General features: G+C 26.6%; 1 protein-coding gene across 4 annotated transcripts in view; it reads left to right on the plus strand.

The window, feature by feature from the left end:
* The first annotated feature begins 5,129 nt into the window (after nt 1–5,129).
* LOC111612473 (forkhead box protein G1-like) overlaps nt 5,130–24,822 on the plus strand; it is a 37,650-nt gene continuing 17,957 nt past the window's right edge. Inside the window, exons 1-2 of one of the 4 annotated variants that reach the window (XM_023353688.1) lie at nt 5,130–6,122; nt 20,766–21,052. In XM_023353688.1, the coding sequence (XP_023209456.1) occupies nt 5,182–6,090 (909 nt within the window). In that variant the 5' untranslated portion in view covers nt 5,130–5,181 and the 3' untranslated portion in view covers nt 6,091–6,122; nt 20,766–21,052. Of the gene's footprint in view, nt 6,123–6,730; nt 6,814–8,456; nt 8,536–20,765; nt 21,053–24,822 lie in introns of those variants that run through there. The other 3 variants (XM_023353690.1, XM_023353689.1, XM_023353687.1) reach the window with 3 other exon arrangements.

Genomic DNA, 24,822 nt, shown 5'->3' on the forward strand with positions numbered 1-24,822 from the left:
GTTAACAAACGTTAACCTACAGTTATTGATGATAACTGTTCAATAACTGCCCTAGAAATGAATATTTGTTATTATTATACGACCACATTATTCCGATCATGCAGCATGACTGCTAAAATGATGATACGTGCGAGTTATTGAAGAATTGGGGAGTAATTTTATATATGAATTATACTTTTTAAAAATATTTTGCATACTTAGGTGACGATTTTTGTTTAATAAATGTTTTATAATACAGATAAAATAAGAAAATTGTATACAAAAATAACTCAAGAGGAAAAACAGAAAATAAAATGTAAAAATAAATCGATTGTCAATGCCAGCCAACAGAAAATTATAATAATTCGTTTAAGAGAAATGTTTAATCAAACTACAGCTAAAACGAATAAAAATATATAGGTCCATACAATGCCATTAATATATCTGTTAGATGTAAAATGTTGGGGATTTTATTTATCCAGACAAAATTTAATTTTTATAATATTATGAAATTCTAAGGCGTTTCTTTAAACAAAAATAAGTCGTAATTTTAAGAAAAATAAACAAATTTATATATTTTCTTGATCTCGTTTATTAATTTAATATTACAGTAAGAATAGATAACATACTTAGAAGATATAATTTACGAATTCGATTTATATAAATATCCTTTGTCTACTAGAATGATTTTTGTTTTGCCGTAAAATAACAACTTTTAAGCCAAGAAGTAGAAACTTTTAAATCTTCATTGCCATATCCTTTAGAATGATTTCTAAATGCTTCTTGTGGCTTTGGAACTTTTTATTAATAAGCTATAAGTATATTTTATACCAGTTCAGTTCCTCCTTAGTCTAATGTATTGTGTATTTATACTATACTTATAATTGTAAAAATTAATAAGTTATATTATGGAAAATAAATGTGTTTTTAAAACCCAACTCTTAAAAATCCTGAGCACAGGCCTTGCTAATGAAGTTATGTTATACTAATTATTAGAATATACAATAGATCGTTATTCATCAAATAAGCTACTATCGAACTACTAAAATATATAACACGTTTAAAATATTATCTGAAAAATTCTAAAACAGTTTTTATTAAATATTTTGATTTACATATGATTAATTTTCTTAATATATTAAATATGAATTACAGCTGATTAATATTAATGTAATTATTTAATGAATGTCGTTAATTTCCAGATATGATAGCATAGTATTAGACTGACAGGAATTTTCGTTTAAAACGTTTAAATGATCTCATTTATTAGTCTGAATCTAGCTTACAAAAAATTACAAGAAAATAATAATAATAGTAATAATAATAGTAATAATTTTAATAAAATAAGTTAGCATTCATGTCTAGTCTATTTATCTAATTAGGTAGATGAAATATTTGAAAAATTAATCTTATTTTTACATATTTTAATTAATTTTTTTCAGTAGACATTAATTTAAATATGATAAAACTTTTAATATAAATATTCCCTGTATGGTGTTTATATTTGATACGTAATGACATAAATGATCACATAATAAGCTACGTAAATGTACCATGAATTTATATGATTCGCCATTTTTNAGTACATGTTTATAATAGGTTTGTTTTTCTTTCAAATAATTTAAAAATAAAAATTTGTATACTGTATAATATTGTAAAATTCTTAGCTTAACTTATGTGATTTAAATATATTACCTCTAAAATTAGAATTAGCATTAAAAAGATAAAAAGAATTCCGAATGTACTGTACAGTACTCAAATATACTTAGTATCAAATTAAAAACTGAGCACGAATAAATCAAATATAAAAACATTATTTGCCTCAATTCTAAAAAAGAGGGGCATTCCAGATGATGATTCAAATGATGAAATATCATATGAATAACTGTTTCATTAAATAGAAAGAAAACAAGGATTTTTTGCAGACGTAAATTTTATGCTTTATTATTTTTTTTTAAATAAACAAACTTATTGTAATTTAATATAAAATAGAATACACAAATACGCCTATATTAAGAAATGAGCATTGTAACAATTGTACGCGATAACTAATGACTTGCAACTGGAGTTAAAATTACTCTGAAAACAATATAGTTTTTGGTATATGTGCGAAGTTAAGCTAACTGGGATTAAGTTCCAACTGCGTATAACACTAAATTACAATTATCTTAATCCACGACTGACGGATACTATTTCGGCACTCTGCATAGAGTATTGTTGTGCTTCATCGCTTTGTAGATAACTGTTTTCATTTCTCGAAAATTATTAAATATACTTTTGAAGATAAACAATAAAACAAGAAGAAATAAAATATCTTTAGATATCAAATAACATGTTATAATTAATAAATAGCAAAAAAATTTAATATTTTATCATTAAAAACGCAGTTGTTAAACGTTTTCGTTTTGTTAAATTTTAAAATGAATTAAAATCAATTTGTAATGAGAGTAAAAATCATAACTTTAACCAATTATAAATTTTTTAACGAAAATATAACATTCTTTAAAATTCCCTGACAATTATGAATTAGTAAATGAATCCAAATAAAGTCTAATTTCAAAAACATATTTATCTGTTATGATAAATTAAGATAAAATAAGTAAATATTTCAAATATAATTACCAGAGTAAATTTCAAATAATTAAAAATCTACACAATGAATAAAATTAAACACGGTAATCATATAATGAAAATAATATTGATATATTTTTATTAACTTCTAATTTATAAAATATACAAATATTAATTTATAAATACAGCACTAACGTATTCATGCAATTTAAAATATATAATTTTTAATAGATAATAAATTTCTATTATTGATTAAGTAAAAGATAAATTATGATTTTGTTTTTAATTTAACAACTTTAAAGTAATTTTTTCCGAAGAATAAATATTTACACTGTACTTAGAAATATTTTTTTATTATTTACTATATTTATCCTACTTATTTACTATACTTTTCGAAGTAGACGTAACTTTAAATAAATCAAATACTTTTAAAAATAAGTCATAAAGTTATCTTTAATACTAGTTTAAAAAATCGAGCATATTTTCAAGTTAATGGTTGTAATAAATTTTTAAATTTAAACTTAATTTTTTTTTTAAATAAGAAAAGTTTATTTAAAAACACGATAGCGCACGATAGTAACCTGAACTTTTTCAAAAGATTTTATTTTATAAATAAAGATTTATAATACTGTGTTAATGTATGATTTAAAATTTAAGCAGTCTTTGAAAATTCAAATTTTTACTAGTTACAAAATTGATTAGAAGTAACAAGCTAGCAAATTTATATTAATAAGTCTAGATCGAGATCCTTTAACTTGACTCTTCTCAGAACCTTTTAACTTAAGCAATAAATTTACTAATTAATAGATTTATAATGGTTAATTGCGGTTCTACTTTTGGGATGAGATCTTATTTAGTTATGGATTAATTGAGATTAACTGAACGATTTATTTCTGGCAGAAACCAGTGAAATAATAATTTTAAAACTAATGATACTTACGTTTACATTTAATCAATGTGAATAGTAATTTCTGAGACAATACATAATTAAATGATATTTTTCTTCTTCAAGGACATCAGAACATTATTTCAATGCGTAATAGAACTCTTTCAATGACAACGAATATATTCTATTTATAAAAATTAATTACTATTCATACTTTTACATCATATACTTTTAAATAAATAAGATAATACATATTATCTGTTTTATCTTACTAAAATAATTCCTCGTAAAATTAATGCGTAAATAATTTATTAAATATTTTTAAAAGAAGAAAGCTTAAAGAACGAAAGTTAAGTTCGTCATTAATAAAACATTACTTTTACTGGATAAAGTATTTTATTTTTGTCAATAACGATTTTCTAGTAACGTATAAATTGGAAATTTTAAATTTAATCTGTTTTTAATTTTAAAAAATATTGTTGACGGATTGTTAAATATTTAAATAAGTTTTTACAGACAATTAAAGCTCGCATAGGCCTTTTTTCAAGTTATATGAATGTACTGTACATTGTTTCTTATATTCTTAAAAATGAATATTTAAAGTATTTACATAGATATAATTTATTCAAAATGGCGAATTTTTATATACTATTCACATAAAACTTATAAGAATATATATCAATGTATAAATATTAATATTATTATTTGATTGATCCATCTGTACTTATGAGTAAGAAGTGATATTCTTTACTTAATTTGATTGNAAAGGGCCATAGTTAACGAGAAAATAAACAGTGTCATCGTACACTGCATCTTGCTTTTCAGGCGCCAAACTTTCGGCACATACCAAATAGAAAATGTATTATTATTATTTGATTGATCCATCTGTACTTATGAGTAAGAAGTGATATTCTTTACTTAATTTGATTGAATATCTTTGTTATTCTTTCTACAAAACGCAGAAAAAATTATTCTTAAAATAAAATTCACTTAACTTGTTTTCTATGGAAAAATCTTATTTAAACATAAATGTATAATCTTGTTTATATAGTTCATTTTCTAATGTTATATGCTGAAAATTAAATGCGGAATAGTTAGATAGGATTAGCGTAATCGAAAAGTAGTGAGTTGTAATGCATTAGATAAACATCAAAGATGGATAAAATCAGAGGATGTGTCAAAGCGTGCAAATCTCGTTAATATTTGGCGAAATGACAGCATCTCATCTCTTAAAAACTTTTCTTTCTCGGTAGCATTGTGTATAATCTGCGCCAATTTGATAATGAGACGTCGGGACAATTAATTGCTACGACGTTGAGAAAGGCGGAGAAATCCCACGGGAGGGGAGCAGGATTGGTTTCACTTGCGGTTTTTTTTTCTATTCAATTCATTCTATTAATTAGGCGGTCATTAATAAACAAGTACCGAGAAGACGCACCGTTTCGCTACTGAAACAACATTTAGGCTGTTCTCATGCTCTCTTTTCTTCGTTAACAATGCAGGGGGGATGTCAATTGACCCCGATGTTTCTCCCTTGATTGGAGAAAACATCTCGTTCGCTCCCCGCTTCTGCCAACAAACGATAGATTAGCGAACAAATGTTGCCGAGAAACTGTATAAGTGGGCGTATTTTAAATGTTACATGGCTTCCGATTGGCTGGTTGCTAGATGACGCTTTCCAGCAATTTCGAGTCGCTAACATGTGTCGTTCGAGATACTTACTGTTTACAGTTTGATGAGCGAAGATGGTGCGTTTCGAAAACGAAAACGGAAGATCCACAAATTTTAATTCCCAAAAGATTTCTTTCAGTATTAAAAGTATTATCGACGAAGATAGTAACGATTCCATTTCTGGGACAGATGAACCGACAGATTTGAGAATTCCTTCAAAAATTAATGCACAGATTGTGGACGAGGAAATTCACACGGCCAAAACAGAGGACGATTCTAAAGTGACCAAACCTCCGTTCAGCTATAATGCTCTAATTATGATGGCGATCAAGCAGAGTCCAGAGAAGAGATTGACACTGAACGGGATCTACGAATTTATTATGAAGAACTTTCCGTATTATCGTGATAACAAGCAAGGATGGCAAAATTCGATTCGACATAACCTAAGTTTGAACAAGTGTTTCATAAAAGTTCCGAGACATTATAACGATCCGGGTAAAGGAAACTATTGGATGCTACATCCAAACAGCGAACATGTGTTCATCGGTGGAAACACGGGAAAACTGAGACGGCGCTGTTCCTCATCCTCTCGCACGCGCGTAAATGAATTCAAAACTTCGTCCATACAAGAATCGTGCTATGTAGAAACTATTAACAGATCTGTTTATCCAACAACCGTAGATAAAATCCCTTGTAATTTTGGATTTTATTTGCATCCCATGCAACTTCCATTCGTTTATGCGAGTCCTCTGTCTATAAGGCCAAGTGTTTGTCAGGAATTCTCGGTGGACAAGATTATAGGCTTGCAATATCATAAATTGAAACAGCTGAATATTTGTAACCCTTCAGTTTCGGAACACACTGTAATTTCTCATTCGTCTCTGTCAAAGCCTCCGGTTAACTGTACTCAACCGTTAATGACTGACAGACAAGCTACGTTGATACATAAACCATTAGCCATCCGATGTTCCACCAGTAGCTAATATTAAATCATTACAATCTACGACATAGAAAGGTAAGAATGAATACTTTTTTACAATGACGTGTATAATTTGTATAATTCATAATTTTCTACTTAATGACTTAACATAATTCTTAAATTCATAAAAATAGCGATAGTAACTGTTACGAAGCGAAATTTTTAATTATTGAAACAGACCTAGTAATTTTATAAAATTAAAATGAGCCATTAATAGGAAGTCATTTCTTCTTATTGATAAAAATTTAATGAAGTTACTTTTATTAGATTTTTTATTATAAATTTTCTATTTTTATCATAAAATTATTAAATCCATGAATGAAAATTATATTCAGCTATTACATATTTAAATTATAAATTTTAAAAATATCCATCATATCCCGCTAAAGAGATATAAATTTAAAAAATTATTTATCACACAGTAAAAATAATTAAATAAATTTTAATTATCATTATTATAATTTAAATATTTCAGTTTTTAATTTATAATTAGATCTATTTAACTTGTAATAATTAATGAAGGTTTCGAAATTTTATAATTAGTCTATCGTCATCAATATATAGTTAAATCTGTAGAAAAATTTTCTATTAATTAAATTGTTGTCAGCTATGATATACAAACTGAGTATTTTCTCATATTGCAGAGAGAGAGGGAGACGAGATGGTCGTTCATTTCATTTAATCTTCGATAGTTGCATACCAGGAACGTAGATAAAATGAAATATACGAGTGATGGCTGAATGAAAATATGAGAAATTAATTGGATAGGAATTTTTGGGAAAGCTAATATAAATTCAACAACTTTTTTCTATCAATATTTAACGTTAAATAATATAAATGAAACGTGAAAGTTATTAAACAATATTACGGGTCCATGTATTTATTATTATGATTTATGTAATGACCGAAGTAATAAAAAGTCAAATATAAAATACTTATTAAAAGTGAAAACCTGGACTAGTAGAGTTTCCTGTTAGCAAGGGGTCTTTTGTCCCCTAATTTTCTAAATTACTAAATCCGCTTTAATCAATACTATCATTTCTTGCGTAAATTTTTCACTGAATACGCTTTCATTATTTTTAAATATTAAAATTTATTAGCTGAATATTCTTTATATAATATTACGTTTATTAGATATAAATATTAATTTACCAATAGAGAATTTAATACACAATGCATTAATGCAAAATGTATTAATATACTTCGAACAGGTTGCTTTAAGAGAAGTTAAAGCAATTAAAACGAATTTCTATATTATATAATTTAATTTTCATTACTGTATTTAACGTTACTAGAATTAAATCTTAATAATTCATAATAAAAAGAAAGTAAACTGAATGCTCTGAGATGTTTACTTTCTCCTATGGGTTCTATAAAATATGTAAAAGTATAAAGAATATTTTTGTGTTAATTTTGAAAAAAGCATTTTTAATAAGAAAAATCTTTTATACCAACGAGCAAATCATTATTTAATAAGTGGGCTTCTTAAATACTGATTTATTTATTGCTATGATTATATGACGTGTAGTCATTACTTCACTGTTTTCAAAAATCTATTATTGTGATCTTGCTATTTTTAAAAATGTAAAACAAAAAATTTTAAAAACACTTTTACAGAATTAAGAAACAAATTCTCATCGATAAAATTTTTAAAACAAAATTCTACTTCGGAATTAGATTTTAATACGTAATCTTTATTATTATTATTATTATTATTTTAAAACATCAGAAACTAAAAAGTTTTTACTGTGTTTATTTTTATTTTTAAAACTTTCAATGCTTATTTTATATACTAAAAAATTCATAGCTCCCAAATTTAACAATGAGAGTATTGTAGACATAACATGTTAAGTAACGTACTGTACTTACGTGTTGCTTCAATTAAAATGTTTATAAAATTAAAATTATCTTACAGCGTTGTAAATACTTGCAAGAATGATTTTTAGAAATTTTTGCTTGCTTTTACAGATTTTTAAAAATTTTTAACTATATAATTTACTACTTTTCATTACTTAAATCGTTGACATATAAATCTTTATATAGAACTATCTCTTTAGCTTGGTAGCTATTTTAATGTTTCGAAGTTGTTATCATATATTTTAATTTAGCATTAAAAATTCCCGATATATTATATTTAATGTATTAAATACAATAAAATTAGAATATTATCATTTTGATTAGTCAATTTGAACGTTTCGTAATTTTGATTTTTTAATGATTTTGACTCATCGATTAATTTAAGATTTGATATAATACAATAATCGTTTATTATTTGTTGAAATGTTTAAATATATTGAAATAATTTTAAAACTATTTAAATATATGTTTTTTTTTAAATAAAGATAAGCTTATAATTATCTGATTTAATAGGAAAACAGCTTAGAATTCTTTCAATATTTAAACGTTTCTTAGTATAAATACACGTCCACAATATGAGTAGAATGATTAAGAAGTACTGTATTAAGATGAAAACCGGAGCGAATTCATTTTCAAATATCATGATTTTTTATGACACGTTTTCCATTTATTTTATCATGATGTCATCCTTATTCCTTCACCTTAAACAATGTATTCTATAATGAAAGTATGGCGAATATATTCAATTCTAAGTAAGCGATTTATAAAGTGATAATTATTATAATTCCAGTTTTTATTCTGAAGTATTGTTTAAAGTTTAAAATGATTGTAATATATTTATTAATTTATTATAAAGCATAGATATAAAAATTAAAATTTTTAAGTAGTATGAATTCATTATAGAGATAATGCCTCTCTTAATACTCACTTCCATACCATAAGTATAAAAATATTTATTTTATTTTTTATACTTAATTTATGTCTGGGGAAAATTATTTGACTTATATCTATTTCTATATTATTTTATAAATTTTAATAATTTTACCTTATTATAATTTAATTTAATATTCTGTGCGAGATACAATTTTCTTATGTGAATCAACTTTGCTAATTTTTGTAATAATGTGAGCAATTCCGATTGAAATTTCGTTCCATCTCGGCATTTATTCACAAAATTTTATCAAATAGTATAATAAATTTGTAATAAATTTAACAATTTTATTTATTGCAAACATTTTTATGTTACTTTAATATATATTTACTTGTATATTACGGGAAATATATTTTAAAAATATATGTAATTCTAAAATCTATCAAAAAGGAAAGTATTGTACTTGTTGGGAAGTTTGTCGGTGGAGCTGGATAAATTGAGCCAGCAAGGATAAAAAGGGGAGACGGATAAAACTTTCATACGTGTTTATTTTCATCGAAGAGATACATTCATAAGACAGAAAAAAGTAACAAGAATTCAAAGGGTCATCGTAGGTAACGAGAAAATAAACAGTGTCATCGTACACCACATCCTGCCTTTCAGGCGCCAAACTTTCGCACGTGACAGCCACATTCCTAACAAACCCCCCGCGTTTCCACAGGTCAATGATAACAGTTAACAATGTAACATATTAATATTAGTGAATATTAAGACCCAATAGTTTACAACATGTCTTATTTTTATTAGGACTGAGTGCCTTTGTAAATACATCTACAGGCATAATTTCAGTTGAGATGTGCCTTAGTTTGATTTTACCCTCACTGACGAGGTCCTTCACAAAATGTAATTTTACGTCAATATGTTTTGCCCTTTTGTGAGAGCCTTCCCCATTGGCCAAACATATTGCTGCTTGATTATCGGAAAATATACAAATCGTTTTTGTTTTAAGTTCGCTCGATAGCACCTCTCTTAATAGCGATTTGATCCAAATCACTTCCTTGCTAGCCTCGGTTATTGCTATGTATTCGGCTTCGCACGTTGAAAGAGTGACAGTGGTTTGTTTACAGCTTGACCAGCTCACAAGGTTATTTCCTATTTTAAAACAGTAACCAGAATTTTCTGTCATCTTCATCGCTAGCATAATCAGCTTAGCAGAAGCTTACAATGTCTATTTTTCCGTTTCTTTGGTAACTAAGCGTTACATCTGTAGTTTCCTTTAAATATTTAAATACTCTCTTTACTGCTTCCCAGTGAGTTCTATCAAACGTATTATTATACTTGCTCAAATGTGAGACTATATACGTGATATCAAGCGGGTCATTAGTGTGGCATACATTAAACAGCCGATTGCCTGCTGGTATGGTATTTTCGACATTAACTCAAAATCTATCACCTCGGGTTTCTTAAGTTTTAAACTAGAATCGCAAGGATTTGAAACTGCATTGCGTTCGTCCATAAGAAAACGTTCTTGAATTTCACGAATGTATTTTTCCTGGTTTAGTGTCGCAATCCTTTTTAATTTCTATCCCTAAGAAGAACATTGGAGAACCGAGTCTTTTAGTTTGAACGATTTTGTTAATCTCCGCTTAATTTCGTCCACCCATTTACCATTATTGTGAGCTATTATAATATAATCTACATGAATCAGCAGTAATAAAATATTTCTACCTTCAGCCCTATAATATAAACAGTCATCAGAGCTTGACGTTTGCAACTTGATCTGCATTAATTTTTCTTTTAGTGTTCTTTCGCGCCCTGATTGTTTTAATTCTATTCTATAATTCTAAGAAAACTGGGTTTATAAGTTGCTTTATGAAACTTATAAACCCAGTTTTCTTTCCCTTCTATACTTTCCTTGAAACCTTCTGGCTGAGTTATATAGATTTCATCATGCAGCTCTCCATTAAGAAAAGCTGTTTTAAAATCAAACTGCCTGAGTTCTAAGTTTTTCATTGCGGCTAATTCAAACATCATCCGAATAGTTGTACTCCTAGCGGTCGATGCATATGTTTCCCCAAAACCTACTCCACTAACCTGAGCGCAGCCTTTAGCTACTAACCTAGCTTTAAATTTACTTTTCCAATCTAATTCCTTTTTTGTAAAAACCCATTTAGTTTTTATCGCTCTTTTATCACTAGGAAATTTACATAATTTCTATACCTTTTGATCTTGAATCGCCTTTAACTCTCAATTTATATGCTTTTGTGTCCTTAACTAAAGAATTTTAAGATAAATCGTCAACTAGGACATCGGTGGAATAAAGTTCTCTCTTTATCTGTAGCCTTTTCAGCATACTGTTATCTTCGTAGAGATTTGCTATAGTATCCCATACTTCTTTGGCACTTGTATAATGTTGAATATCGATTTTGATATGGTCCCCAACTGTCAGGACTATCGTTCCTAACGCCTTTCGATCACAACTTTTTCCTTCGTTGTAGGATCTCGATCTGTTACCGGCGTCTCGATTGCTGCCCACAGATCCTCCTTCATCAACAGCATTATGTTGAATTGCCATCATGATAAATTAGATGATCCATCCAGTTTTTGGAAGTTGATGAACCCCTCTTTTGTGAAAATGTCTCCATGTAAATTTTCCATCTCACACGTTGTTTTTCGGATATCCCACCAAATCACATATAAATCCAGTATCCAACCGAACAAAAAAATGTAAAGATATTACCTGGACCCATAACCATTTGTTGGGAACTTTGTCGGTGGAATTGGATAAATTGAGCCAGCAAGGATAAAAAGGGGAGACGGATAAAACTTTCATACGTATTTATTCATCGAAGAGGTACAGACATAAGACTTTAGAAAAAGTAACAAGAATTCAAAGGGCCATAGTTAACGAGAAAATAAACAGTGTCATCGTACACTGCATCTTGCTTTTCAGGCGGCAAACTTTCGGCACATACCAAATAGAAAATGTATGTGTTTTGGCATTTAGTTTAATATCTCACATGGTTAAAATTAAGAAATGAAATTTGACACGGTAACATTTATATAGGCTATATGAAGCATTGATGCTATTAAATTTTGGTGGTTAAAGATCGAGGGGATGGGGAGATAGAGGTAGATCACGTATCACATCTTGAGAGAGGTCAGACATAATGAAGATTTTACTTCTTATTATTAGCATTTGCATTTTCATAAAACTCATCTCTACCCTCAAAATTAAGCTTTTTGCCATTTTATAATAACAATTGAAAATATAAAAAGTTTATAATAAAATCTCATAACAGATAACGCTATACATAATTTTATCTATTATGATTAATAATATAAAAGTTACATGTATCCCTCGTATAACACAGTAATTACGTTCCGAAAAAGTGTGGTGTTACGCAAATTAGTGGTATACGAATCAAAGAACTAAGGTTCCATGGAGTTAGGTTCCAAAAGTTAACAAAAGTATACTATTTTTTCCATCACTGAGAAAAATATGTTTATTAAAGCAATCAATAATTTATTTCCAATCAATAATTAACTAAAAATTACAATTAAAAGTACTGTATTACGCGTTAATATTAATTTGTTAAACCAGGACGTTTTCTTTTTACAAAGCTGAGCTTTTTTGTCGAACTTGGTCAGAAATATCAGCAACGTCTTCACTTTTCTTATTTTTATCATAAAAATTTTTTATAAATGGCAAAATAAAAAATAAAAATATGTTATTAATTAAAAATTTGTTCTAGAGGGCCCTCGTTTGTCAGTCGAGTACCGAGATACAACCGTATTTCATTCGTAATTTTTACGAATGATTAACGTACGGTTAATCATTCGTAGAAATTACGTAGATTAAAAGTTTAATAACACTTACCTAAAAATGTTTAAATAAACTTTACTAAATAAATACTAAGATTAATCTATAAAAATAAAACACAGTGACAGTTTTAAATGCTACTGTCTGAAAGCAATGTCAACAATACCTGGTTGATAGGAAAGCTAGGAGAAAAAAATTGTGCTATCAGTTTTCATTAAAGTAAACCTGATGAAAGACACAGAACAAATCGAAAATTTCAATATTCTAAAATCAGTAGACAAATTTGAGATGACACGTATGCTTACTTGAATAAAAAATATATATATCGAATAATAGAGTTTACACTTAAAAATTGTGAAATTTTGAATGGACGAATTTTCCAACCGTGTTAGCGCGAAAACGTGTTGTACGAGTTACCTGTATTTTTAATAAAATCTAATAAGCCGGAAAAGTTACACAAATCGTTGCTGGATATTTTAATAATTAACTATTAAAATATTTTTACGAGAGTTATTAGCACATGAAAAATATTGTTCTAGATCAGTGGTTCTTATCCTTTTCGAAATCATGGAACACTTTTGAATATCAGAAAAATTTGCGGAATAGCAAAATCACTATGATCATAAAATAACAAAAAATAAAAGAATAAAAAAATAGGCGTGAACATACCATTTAATTAAAAATTATAGATTACAGAATATATAATAATTAAAAAGTAATTTAAAAAATTTATATTTGTAAAAACTATAACTAAAATAATGAAACTTTTATCAAAATGGAACTTCTTTAAGTCAATTATAATGCAATACATGAGGTAGTCGATTTTTGCAATTTCATCAATATGAGGTATACTATGTTATATAGTTACTCTCACTTATTCGTCTATATTAGTCTTTCTCGTTTTTTTGAGTTTTTATGTTGGTGAATGTGAGATCCGAGCTCACACAAATATTATGTTGAAAACGGTAACAAATTTTTTAGTGCCATGTAAAGAGAGCTGGTTATTCGGATTGGACAAAATTCAAAATTCCTCAAGAGTTGTTTTAGAGAATTTCATTTTTTAATGTCATCTGTTGACAAGTTGTTGTTCTTGTATCGAAAATCACGACTCGACGTATTATCTATGCTGAATTGATTTCGTATCCAGTCATAGTTAAGGAAGGAAAGTAACCTGCAATTCTTCCAATAGTGCTAAAAGTTCTGTTATAACGGAAATAAAACATTTTTATTATGAAGTTCATATTTTTCAGAGATACTTTTTCTGAAACGCTAACATTTGTCAGTGAATGTCAAAATATTTTCATGTTTTCCTTAGATTAAGCTATTCAAGTAATTAAAAATATCGGTTAAATTTGCCGTTTTAACAAACCAAATATTATTTTTAAGACATAAAAGCATTTGTACCTTCGTTTTAGAAAAAGGCCAACAATTCATTCCTAAGTTCTAAAATTGGACACGGGCACTTGGCCCCGAATAACAAATCTTGCTTCAGCATGCAAAAGCAAAGATTTATACTGAATTTCTATTCAATTTTTTTTTTTTTTGAAAATTTGAATGGAAATTCAGTATGGATATTCAAATTTTTTAAAATAGCACTTGATTTTGTGTAAGTTAACATTTGTACAACTTGGTCTAGTATAGTTTTTTAACATTGCCGGCAACGTTTTTAAAACCGCGGATTCTCTATGCAAAAAATATTGCTTAGATATAATATTTGAATTTCTTGTCTTTGCAAGGGTAACAAGAGAAGTTCACTTGCGTTTTGTTTGCGTTGTGAAATGCGAATTTGCGCTAAAATTTATCCGATCACAATTTAATCTAGTACGCTATGTTCATAGTTTAGCGGAACGCTTGTAACAAATTCGAGGAACACCGGTTAAGAACAGCTGTTATAGATAAAACATTGTTGTTTTCTACATCAATCAGTCCTATATTAAAATATTTATTGACGATGAAAAGAATTATTATCGATAAGAGTTTCGCTGAAATTTAGCCTATCTATAATAAACAAATTTAGGAATATTTTAAATTTACATCCGAATTTTTACTTTATTATCTGAAATATGAATTGACTAAAAAATTAAATGATATCGATATAAGTCTAATTCCAGGAGACAATATGTTTTTAAATCTGTTCTCAAAAGAAAACAAATATATTAATATAAAAAAAAATCTGACATAGAAGATTGTTTACATTGATTCTTCCGTAATTAGTGAATAATGAAAAGATAATTCCACAATTTATATTTTATTTACGTAAAAATATAATAAAATTATTTAACTTTTGAGATGAATAATTATAACACAATGTTCCTTTTTTAATTTCAGAAATAAAAATTTTTCATAATGTATTTGTTAATATATATTTTAAATTTATCATTTTTAAAAACATGTTCCATTAAGTAATCTATGTTTACATTTTTTGGTTCATGTCAAATATTAATTTATGTATCACAAAATATAACTTATAGATGGTCATACTGTATGATTTTCATAATATTTGTATTTAAATTTTTTTATAATAAATTATCTATTTATAAGTGAAATAAGCAATCTAAGCAAGACGAAATTTTTAATAAATTAAAACGAAGCTATTATTAAGTGGTTGATGCTTAGATTAAAAACGTTATATTAATTTTATGTAATGAATTAATTTATGCTTATATATAAGCTTAAATATATGACAATAAAGATTTGCATTTGTAGGCCTATGTACTGTACTATCAGTTATCAAAATTTCTATATCAAAACATCATTTGAATTGCAGATATATCTGCAAAGGAAAAAAGCAGAACTCCATCTCTGACTAAAAATTTATTTTAAAAAATGTATTGAATAATATAAATATAAAAACTAAAAATGGTTATACAAATGAAGCTATCACTAAAAATAATAATAATAATAATAATGGTTATTAATCGAAAAAAATTACTCCACAACAAAAATTGAGATAACAAACTTGGTTTCTTATGAAAATAATTAAAATAAAGGATATATCTTTTTCTTCAAATAATTTTCAAATAAAACAAGCAAAAAGAAAAAGAAAAATGCAAAAATTTGCAGGATATGTAGAAAATATTAGATGAAACTTGTTAGTATGAAGCTGCTTATCTAGTAAAAAAATTAATGCCGTAAGTAAAACTTGTTTTGCTTACAACATTAATTTATGTTTAATATTTAAAGATATTTACATTTAAAATTAATGTTAACATCTTCTATTTCATATTTTCAAGAAGTAAATAATCGAAAACGAAAACAAAAAGTCTTTTTATTTTTCAGATTGTAACATCTCCTGTCACTTTAATATAATTAATGTATGCATTATTAAATGTTCTATAATTTATTATTATATTTAATTTTATATTTTTGAAAAATAACTTGACAATTAACACGTTTCAATCAAAATTAATTTTTAAGGGAGAAATTACAGTAGAACCTCGATTATCCGGACTAATTGGGGATGAAGGTAGTCCGGATAAGGAAAAATCCGGATAATCGAAACAAATACTTTAATTTGTCTTTTAATGATAATACAACACGTTTTCTTTTCGATGACATATCGGTAATATTAAAAGTAAATACTGTATTTAAACCGTGATCAAATTTTCAAGAAACAAACGTTTGTATTGAATTTGGACTATTATTGACCAACGCTAACAGACTACCTATTGTTTAAAAGGCCCTCTGGTGGCGCAAGAAGACGGATTTTATAAAATAAAAAGCAGTTGAAACTGCATTCTTATGAATAAAAATTTGAGAAACTATTTATCGTTTTATGACGAGTAAAATTTTTTCGTCGCGTTCGCGGCTTTTAAGTAATGCATAAACCTTCGAAACGCGAGACCCTTCGGACCGCGAGGCATAGACGGTGGCCCACGTTACCTATGCCTTACGCCGCCCTTGGTCATAGAAATGATGTAATTTGAAAATAAATTATTTATAAATACGTATGTCAAGTTATATTTTTATTACGACGCAAAATATATTTAAGAGTTTACAACCACTGTGCTGGGTGAGACGTTGTTGAAACAAAAAAAGTTATCATTCCATCACGTACATAAACAGTATCGTAATTCGCCAAGTGCAAATCCGCAAATTCGTAAAATTTTTGTTTATTTTGGACAATCCGGATAATCGAAAATCCGGATAATGGAGGTCCGGATAATGGAGGTTCTACTGTACTTTTATTATTAACGAATTTAATAAAATTTTATAAGAGTAGAAGAAATATTTAAACTTTAATGTAGTTACTCTGATGCGGAAAAAAACATGAAAATATTCCGTTTATTAAAAAAAATGGAGAAATAAAAACAAAAATAGGCCTATAAACAAATAATTTTATTTGCTTGTATTTTTTTTTTCAAAATTTCAATTAGTTTTCTTTTATCTTTCATTATATTAAGAGAGAAAAAAATACAAATAGAAACTGCATTATCGAGATTCTGATTTTCATTTGATTTAAAAAATATTTGCCTATAAATTAATCCAAATTAATTTTATTTATTTTGAGATTTTCTTAAATTAACGTAATAATAATAATAATAACAATCAAATGCTTGCTAGTAAATTGTTTTATTAGATGTGTTAGTTTAATGGCAAGCTAAATACAATTTACCTAGCCATTAGCTAAGCAGAAAGACTGATATTTACTCAATAATGTAATTAAGATTGTGACAAGAATGATAGAAATACTATTTTTGCCATAATATAAACTTATAAATATATACGAAGCTATATCATAATATAGCATTGTATTAATCTTATGCACATACTGTAGGCCTGTAAAGTTAATACTGTATAATGCTATACATACTATATCGGTAATATTAAACATGCTCAAATATTTTACTTCGGTATTTCTAAAAAAATCTAATAACTGTTTAATAATTGTTAACTATTAGTAAACAACAATAATAAAATACTGAATAATTTACTATTAATTTGTAACACAAACATATACATTGATTACTTTTAAGATTTAATAATGTATATTTACTATTCTTATAGAAACTATTTAAGCTATCGGATTTTTTCGGACAAACATACGACTATTGCTAATAGATGAAATTTAAAATATATTGAACTTTTCTGTTTAAAATTATATATCTGGTAACTTAGTATAGACATTAGCATTTTATCATAAGATAATGACTTTTATACTGTCTGAAGTTGCTTTCAATTTTGTTAAATAGAACAAAAATGATTTTAAAAAGTTACTTTTTAATAGTTATAAACAATCTTATAAAATATTATTATTATTATCAGACAAATAGTATTTTCTAAGATTGATAGAGAATAACTAATAAATAAAAGATTAAAACTATTTATCATCACAGTCATATTAAAATTTAGGATTATGATTGTATAAAATGACTATTTTTATAGGCTGTATGATGAAAAAAATTAAATTTAATCCTAAATCTTAATTTTTAATCAAGCATTTGAAGGAAACAAAATGATAAGCCATTCTTTTAGTCTCAACAAACACGATCTGACATTTTCTTGGCATTTTTCATCATTACCACTTAATTATGATTTAATAAAAAATAAATAATTTTCTCCGAAATCTCTCAATTACAAAGAAGTTTGTTTTGATTTTACAACGATAAAGGAATGGAAAATAACCTCCGAAATCGCCAGTAAGGAAAAACAAAAGCATTTTACGATATAATTAATTTTAGTATTATATTAAAAACAACTATATTTTAAAATCAATCCTTAAAATTCTCTATGTTCTTAATGCATATGAAGATATAACAAAAATGTTTCGACATATTTTTGAATTAAATTATTATAATATTTTATATTATTGTTATTATATATATTATATTGTATAATAACAATAATATAAAATTAAAGCTACGTCATTTGATACATAGATAAGTTGATAATGACAACAGTATTTATTTTTCTTGTATTTACTAAACAATATTTACTAAATAAAACTTTTAAACAGACTATTTCTATGGGACTGTCTTGTTAAAAATAGTTTACTTTAAAAATATATAGAATAATATTTTAATAGATTAATCTGCACAATACATAAATAGAAGATTGGCTTTCACAAAATATTATACAAGTGAATCAGTTGATTACGATATTGATATCTTCTATATCTATACGGAGTATTATTGTAACAGAGGTTACAATAATACTCCGTATATTTAATTGAGAAAAAAGTTAAAAGTATATAATTAGCATTAAAATGTTTAAAAACTTGTGAAAACTATTTTAAAATATTTTCGATTAATAAAATAAAAATAATATAACTATAACATTTTCTTTTTATTGAAGTACTGTAAATACTAATTCAATATCTTAAAATTCCTGTCAAATATTGAAACTTTCATGCATTATCTAAGAAGAAAACTATAAAAATCTATTTTAGCGAGTTAGGAAACTAAAATTTAATTCCTGTAACGTCTTTGCGATTAATCCATAAAAAGAATTTTATCGATAAAAAGGCGAGACAAATGTTTTCACAAAAGATAATGCACGTAATTGGAAATAATGACATTTTCGATAGATGTAAATAAAAACACACACATGTAGCATATGAGTTAAGAATCCCTATTCTTAAAAAGGGATTTTCGGAAAAAATGCTGATAATAATTAGAAATACAGTTTAAAAGAATTTATTAAAGAGTAAAACATGTTAATGATGTATTTAAAATAAAATATAACTGATATAAAATACTGCTGTATAAAATTATCATATCTTTCAGAATTACAGTGATAAAAACATATCCAAAATTAAGATATATCCCAACTTTAAGGCTCGGAAACATTCAAGTGCATCTAAAATTATAAATAATTTTCATTCAAGTGCATCTAAAATTATTTATAATTTTAGATGCACTTGAATGTTTGTTTCCTTCTTGTGTTTGTTTTCTTCCTATATGTACTGTACTCTTCATAATGCAATAGTAGTGTTTTACGAAAAAGCATAGACTACTATTTTCATATTTGATAGTATCGCGCGTTACTTAGCTTCCTTTTATTCAATTACGTTATTTTTCTCGTGTTCTTTTACATTAAATAAATTTATTTTTTTCATTTACAATGAAACATTGAGATATTTATTTATCTCTACGTATTAAAAAAAATTGTAATTTTTAACAGAATTTCATATATTCTTCCATAACTTAACTGATTCAGAACCGAACACAAAACCACACTATATCCTTTGATAAATCAACAGCTTCGATTTAATAAGCATTTAATGCAATCACAAGGGTATTTCAAACAACGCTCTTCACATCTAAGTATCAGTGTTCTGGTCCATTATAATTAATAGAATTATTTTGTTGCGAAGACTTACAGATTTCTAATTTTCTGTTGTAGATCACTGTTACCCAGGTGTTGTTTGAAACCCCCTTGTGACTTCAACAGATTTGTGCATTTAATTGTTTGTCACTGTTTACATTCATATTTATGTCACATTTATTCTATTTGTTTTTATGTTAAATGATACTACCAATCGTAACGAATGTCTTCGTTTAAATTTAAGTTCGCTTCGTATTCGATGTTCCATTTTTCACTTACGTTTTATAAAATGTGTTCGATCCAGTCGAATAATGGCTTCGTCAAACATAATTCTATGTATTAATAAATTCAACCCTTCTTTATTAATATAAACAGAGTTATCAATCTATAACTCAATTTATTTTAAAATTCTGATATTGTACGACTCCTCCCCAATCATTGATATCTACATTTCTTATAATGTTAATATATCCGTAAAATTATGTTTTAATGTAGAACAATATTTGCTTCTAAATACGACGTAAATTCACTAGCAGGTGAATTTTATAATTTATGTTTAATACAATATATAATTTTACATATTGAGGATAATACAAGATAAAATCTATTTAGCTAATTCACTTTGTCGTTTCCATGGTATAAAAACGTTAAAGTTAAACGTAAACGTAAAGTATAAACGTATTAAAGTTTATTCTAGATCTGTTTCTCTGAGTAAACTTATATAGTCTATTCAGTGAATAGTCTACTCTCTGCTTCAATGATAAAAATATTCGAAAAAAAAATTGCAAATAAAATTAAACTCATAATTATTAAAAATTTCTTTAATTGACTGACAACAAATAATAGTTTTTCTATTTCGTAGAGATCAGCCGGATGATTGTCAGGCATTCTTATATCGTCGTGAGAGATCCATCTTCGAATCCTATATGAACATGTTGATTTTTTTTATCAGTGGATCGCCGTTTCCTCTTCTCGTCCATGTTAATAGACCCTATTGAGAATTCAGACTCGTCCATAATGAGAAAAATTGAGATTAGTCATATAGTACATTGCATTCTAGAGACTCGAATCAACAAATTCGACCCAATCTATTCAATATAGGATGGAATGAACGGGTTATTATGAAGCATCTCCCTTCATTTTGCTTTTAGAAAGTCTTAAATATCTACTATAAAAAAATAATAATAATTTGTAACTTATTTTATATATCTTCATACTTCTTTTTAAAACATAAATATTAAAAAAGAAATTAAAAACGTAATATTTATTCAATGTTAGTTCGAATTAGAATGTCTATTTTATATTTTAATATTTTAATGTTTTAAAGCATTAAAATTATAGAAAGTAGGCCTATATTAAAAATTATACATAACTTTATCTTAATTATTCATATTTAATCCAAGAGATAGCCTTTGACACATGGCTTATCCATAAAAATATACTCGGATCTTCTTATTAGAAACTATAACTAGTATGAGAGTCGTAATTAAATGTTTGAATTATCCAAGCAATTTTATGAAAATCATATTTTATTTGTAAATGTTTCTGATTTCACAGATTTATATAGAAAATAGCTTAAAATTTGCTTGCTTTTGTCGGGTTAGTGATATTAATTTCATTAATTTTCAATATCTTAAACGGTTTTAATCTCATAAATCATTTGTTTTATTTAGAAAACCGATGATAGTTTCTTTTTTCTGAAAGCTTAAAAAAAAGGAACTTTCGTATATTCCATACTTCAAAATTATTTAAACAGAGAAATATCTCGAGAGAAATTTAATTCAGAATAAATCCACTATTATTTGGAGCATGCGAAGCACCACTCGTATTGATTTAAATTTGGAAAAAATTGCAATTTTTGATTAAAAAAAATAATAATTAAATATTTAATGAATGTAAGTTTGGCTTGAACTCGAATAACAAATTTTAAATTTATCGATTAAATTAGATAACGTTCATAGTTGCACCGTTGACTATTTAACCAATAATTTCAACTGTTACATTTGTTTGTTTACTGGTTATTCGCGCGGTCTCTCAGTTATAATCACAAAAGAAAGTTATATTCTGGAATAGTTCCAAATGACCTTAATACGAATACATGAAAGAAAGGATGCAGCAATTCAACTTTATTGATGCCAGAATTAGAACAAAATTAACCAGGTCTAATACAGGGGAACAACTTTTAAAAAATTAAAAATTATTTCACAAGTTATTAATTGAAAATTTTTTAATATATATGCATATATATTTATTTTTTATGCATTTATCTTATGATTTTTTTTAAACTAGACATTAGATGTGAAGGATTACAACAAAAATAAGAAATTAAATTTCAAAAGTTAGGTTTATTTACATATTAATATATAGAGGCTTAATTAAAAATAATGTAAATTTATGTACTATAGCTTGGCATTTTTTGTTTATATTTTTACGTTTACAAAATGGAGTTTTTTTTTTACAAATTTAAATAAATTATATTTTAAAATAAGTGGCTTGTAAAGATAATTTTGAAAACATAATATCAGAAACTCTGAAAGATTTATGTGTTTTGTTAACTGATTAAAAATAAAATTGTGAATAGAACGAAAACATTAAGTCCAGAATGATTTATATTGAAATCTAATTTCATTCTTCTATTTTCTTATTATTGAAAATATCAAAATATGTTATTTATAAAATGATCGCTTAAAAACCAAAGTTTCTTTCCCAACTTGCACTGTTGTAGAGATAAATTGTATTGTAACTAGAACAATGTTTCCTCATGCCACTACCGCGAAATTTAAATTTTCGAATCAATTTATTTTAAATATTTTATATTTTTCCAATAGCTGTACAATAATTTCACGATTCATGTAATTTTTAATGTGTTTGCACGGTACATGAATATCCTGTACAATTCACAGAATCATTCGAGAAGTTGAACCATTTTATGCAGCATGAAATTCCAGATAATGAAACTGCTTACTATTGTCCAAAGCCGAAAACTTACAACGGCTGAAATCTCCCAAGAGTTTTCTGACAGAAATCTGTAAATACGTTTACGACTTAATTTCAACACATCTGGTATAGCCGAAGCTGTGAATCAAGAATATCCTATGCCGGAGAAAAGTGACCAGGATAGAGAAGTTTTTAATGCAAACTATTCTCTAGAAAAATAAAATTCAAATATCAACAATCTTTGGTCAAATTATGTGTATAAGTTGAAAGGAAATAAATAAAAGTGACTTTTGTATTGTATATTGCTCATTTTTCAAAATACTGAAAAAAATGTCAAAAAAATATAGTACATACTTTACATATTTTCACAAGTGTTAGTAAATTATATGCACTTAAAATTTGCGTAATTTTGGTTACCTTATTGATAATACAAACGTTCTGCTTATACATTTTAATTTTTCTTTATTGAATAAAATTCAAATGATTTCATTTTTTTTATTTATTCTTTTGAGGACAACAATAATAAAACTATACAGTCGACCCCCTATAACACTATTGATTATTCCGTTTTATATGAATTCCAGGTTGTACGAGTCTCTTAGATTTTACAAATACGTGTGCCGGGCTGTGAACGGCTCACGTATTTGTAAAATCTAAGTGACTCGTACAACATGGAATTCATATAAAACAGAATAATCAACAGTGTTATGTGGGGTCGACTATACTGTATATAAGGTAAGTGTTCCAGTTAGGGCCCATCAGGTTTGGACTATTTATTTTGAGTTGGTCAAAATAATAGTCCAAACTTGATGAGCCCTAACGGGAACCCATATATACCATTATTAATAGTGACTTGCTTTGTCTATTTTGTACGTAATATTTATTTGTATTTTTCTATTAATTAATCTCACAAGAGGAGGCCACGATGTGGTCATCACGATTTTCAATGATATTGTTTGTGTTTGCTTGGTATAAACCTTTATTAAACAAAGAGAGAAAGCGCGCTTCTCAAACCTTTCAAGAAAATCGAAGATAAAAGTCCCAAATAACTTATGCTTTGAGAAATCTTTTAGTGAAAACTCCGTGGATCAGTGGCAGTATACCTGACTGATAATTAGTATATTGTCGGTTCACGTCTCTACAAGCAAGCTTCTTTTTTTTCAAATCAATGCAATTTTTACATAAAACAATTGTAAATTAAGTGGGTTAATACGTTTTGTCTATTTATTTTGTATTAAAAATGTGCATTTTATATTCTTAAAAAATTCGTTTTTGGAATTGTTTAAAATAATTAAAGTTTATTTTAAAACTAAAATAATTAATTATTTTATAGTTTATGATTTATTCTTACTTTATTTTACTGTCTGCTTATTTTATTAGCTACGAATATACTTATGATATAAACAATAGAAAAAAACTGGAAAAGTGACACTGAAAGATGATTATTTATCACATACAATAAATTCAATGTGATATTGGGAGACAGCAGTAACTAATAATTTTTTGAGTTTATCCAATTTCTTAAAATGTCAAATTATCATATAACATTTCCAAATTGTAAAATATGGCGGAATCCCGTAGAACGCGGGGATACGTTTCGTATTATAGGAAATCGCGTTATCGAAACATGCATTATCAAACGATTTTATGCGAGTTTACACTTAGACCTAGAAGTTGAAGAAAACGTGTATCTCTGGACGACAAAATCAGAATTTTGTATGATATTAGCGCAATTTTTTCTTTGCGTTATAGGAAAGCGCGTTATACGGCAATTCATTGTAGTTTAAATTCATTTTTAACAGATCAATTTCGAAAACGAATTTTCAAAGAAGAGAAAAATGCATATTTTTAATAGAAAATAAATATACAAAATTCTGCATAGCTACGGAATTTTTACCTAAAACTTCGGCCGCAACCTCGCTTTTGCTAAAAGATTTTTCAAAGCATACTCATAAGTTGCTCGGGACTTTTAACTTCGATTT

Source organism: Centruroides sculpturatus, unplaced genomic scaffold (assembly GCF_000671375.1).
Source record: "Centruroides sculpturatus isolate CEXI.00-Female unplaced genomic scaffold, Cexi_2.0 scaffold1500, whole genome shotgun sequence".
NCBI lineage: Eukaryota > Metazoa > Arthropoda > Arachnida > Scorpiones > Buthidae > Centruroides > Centruroides sculpturatus.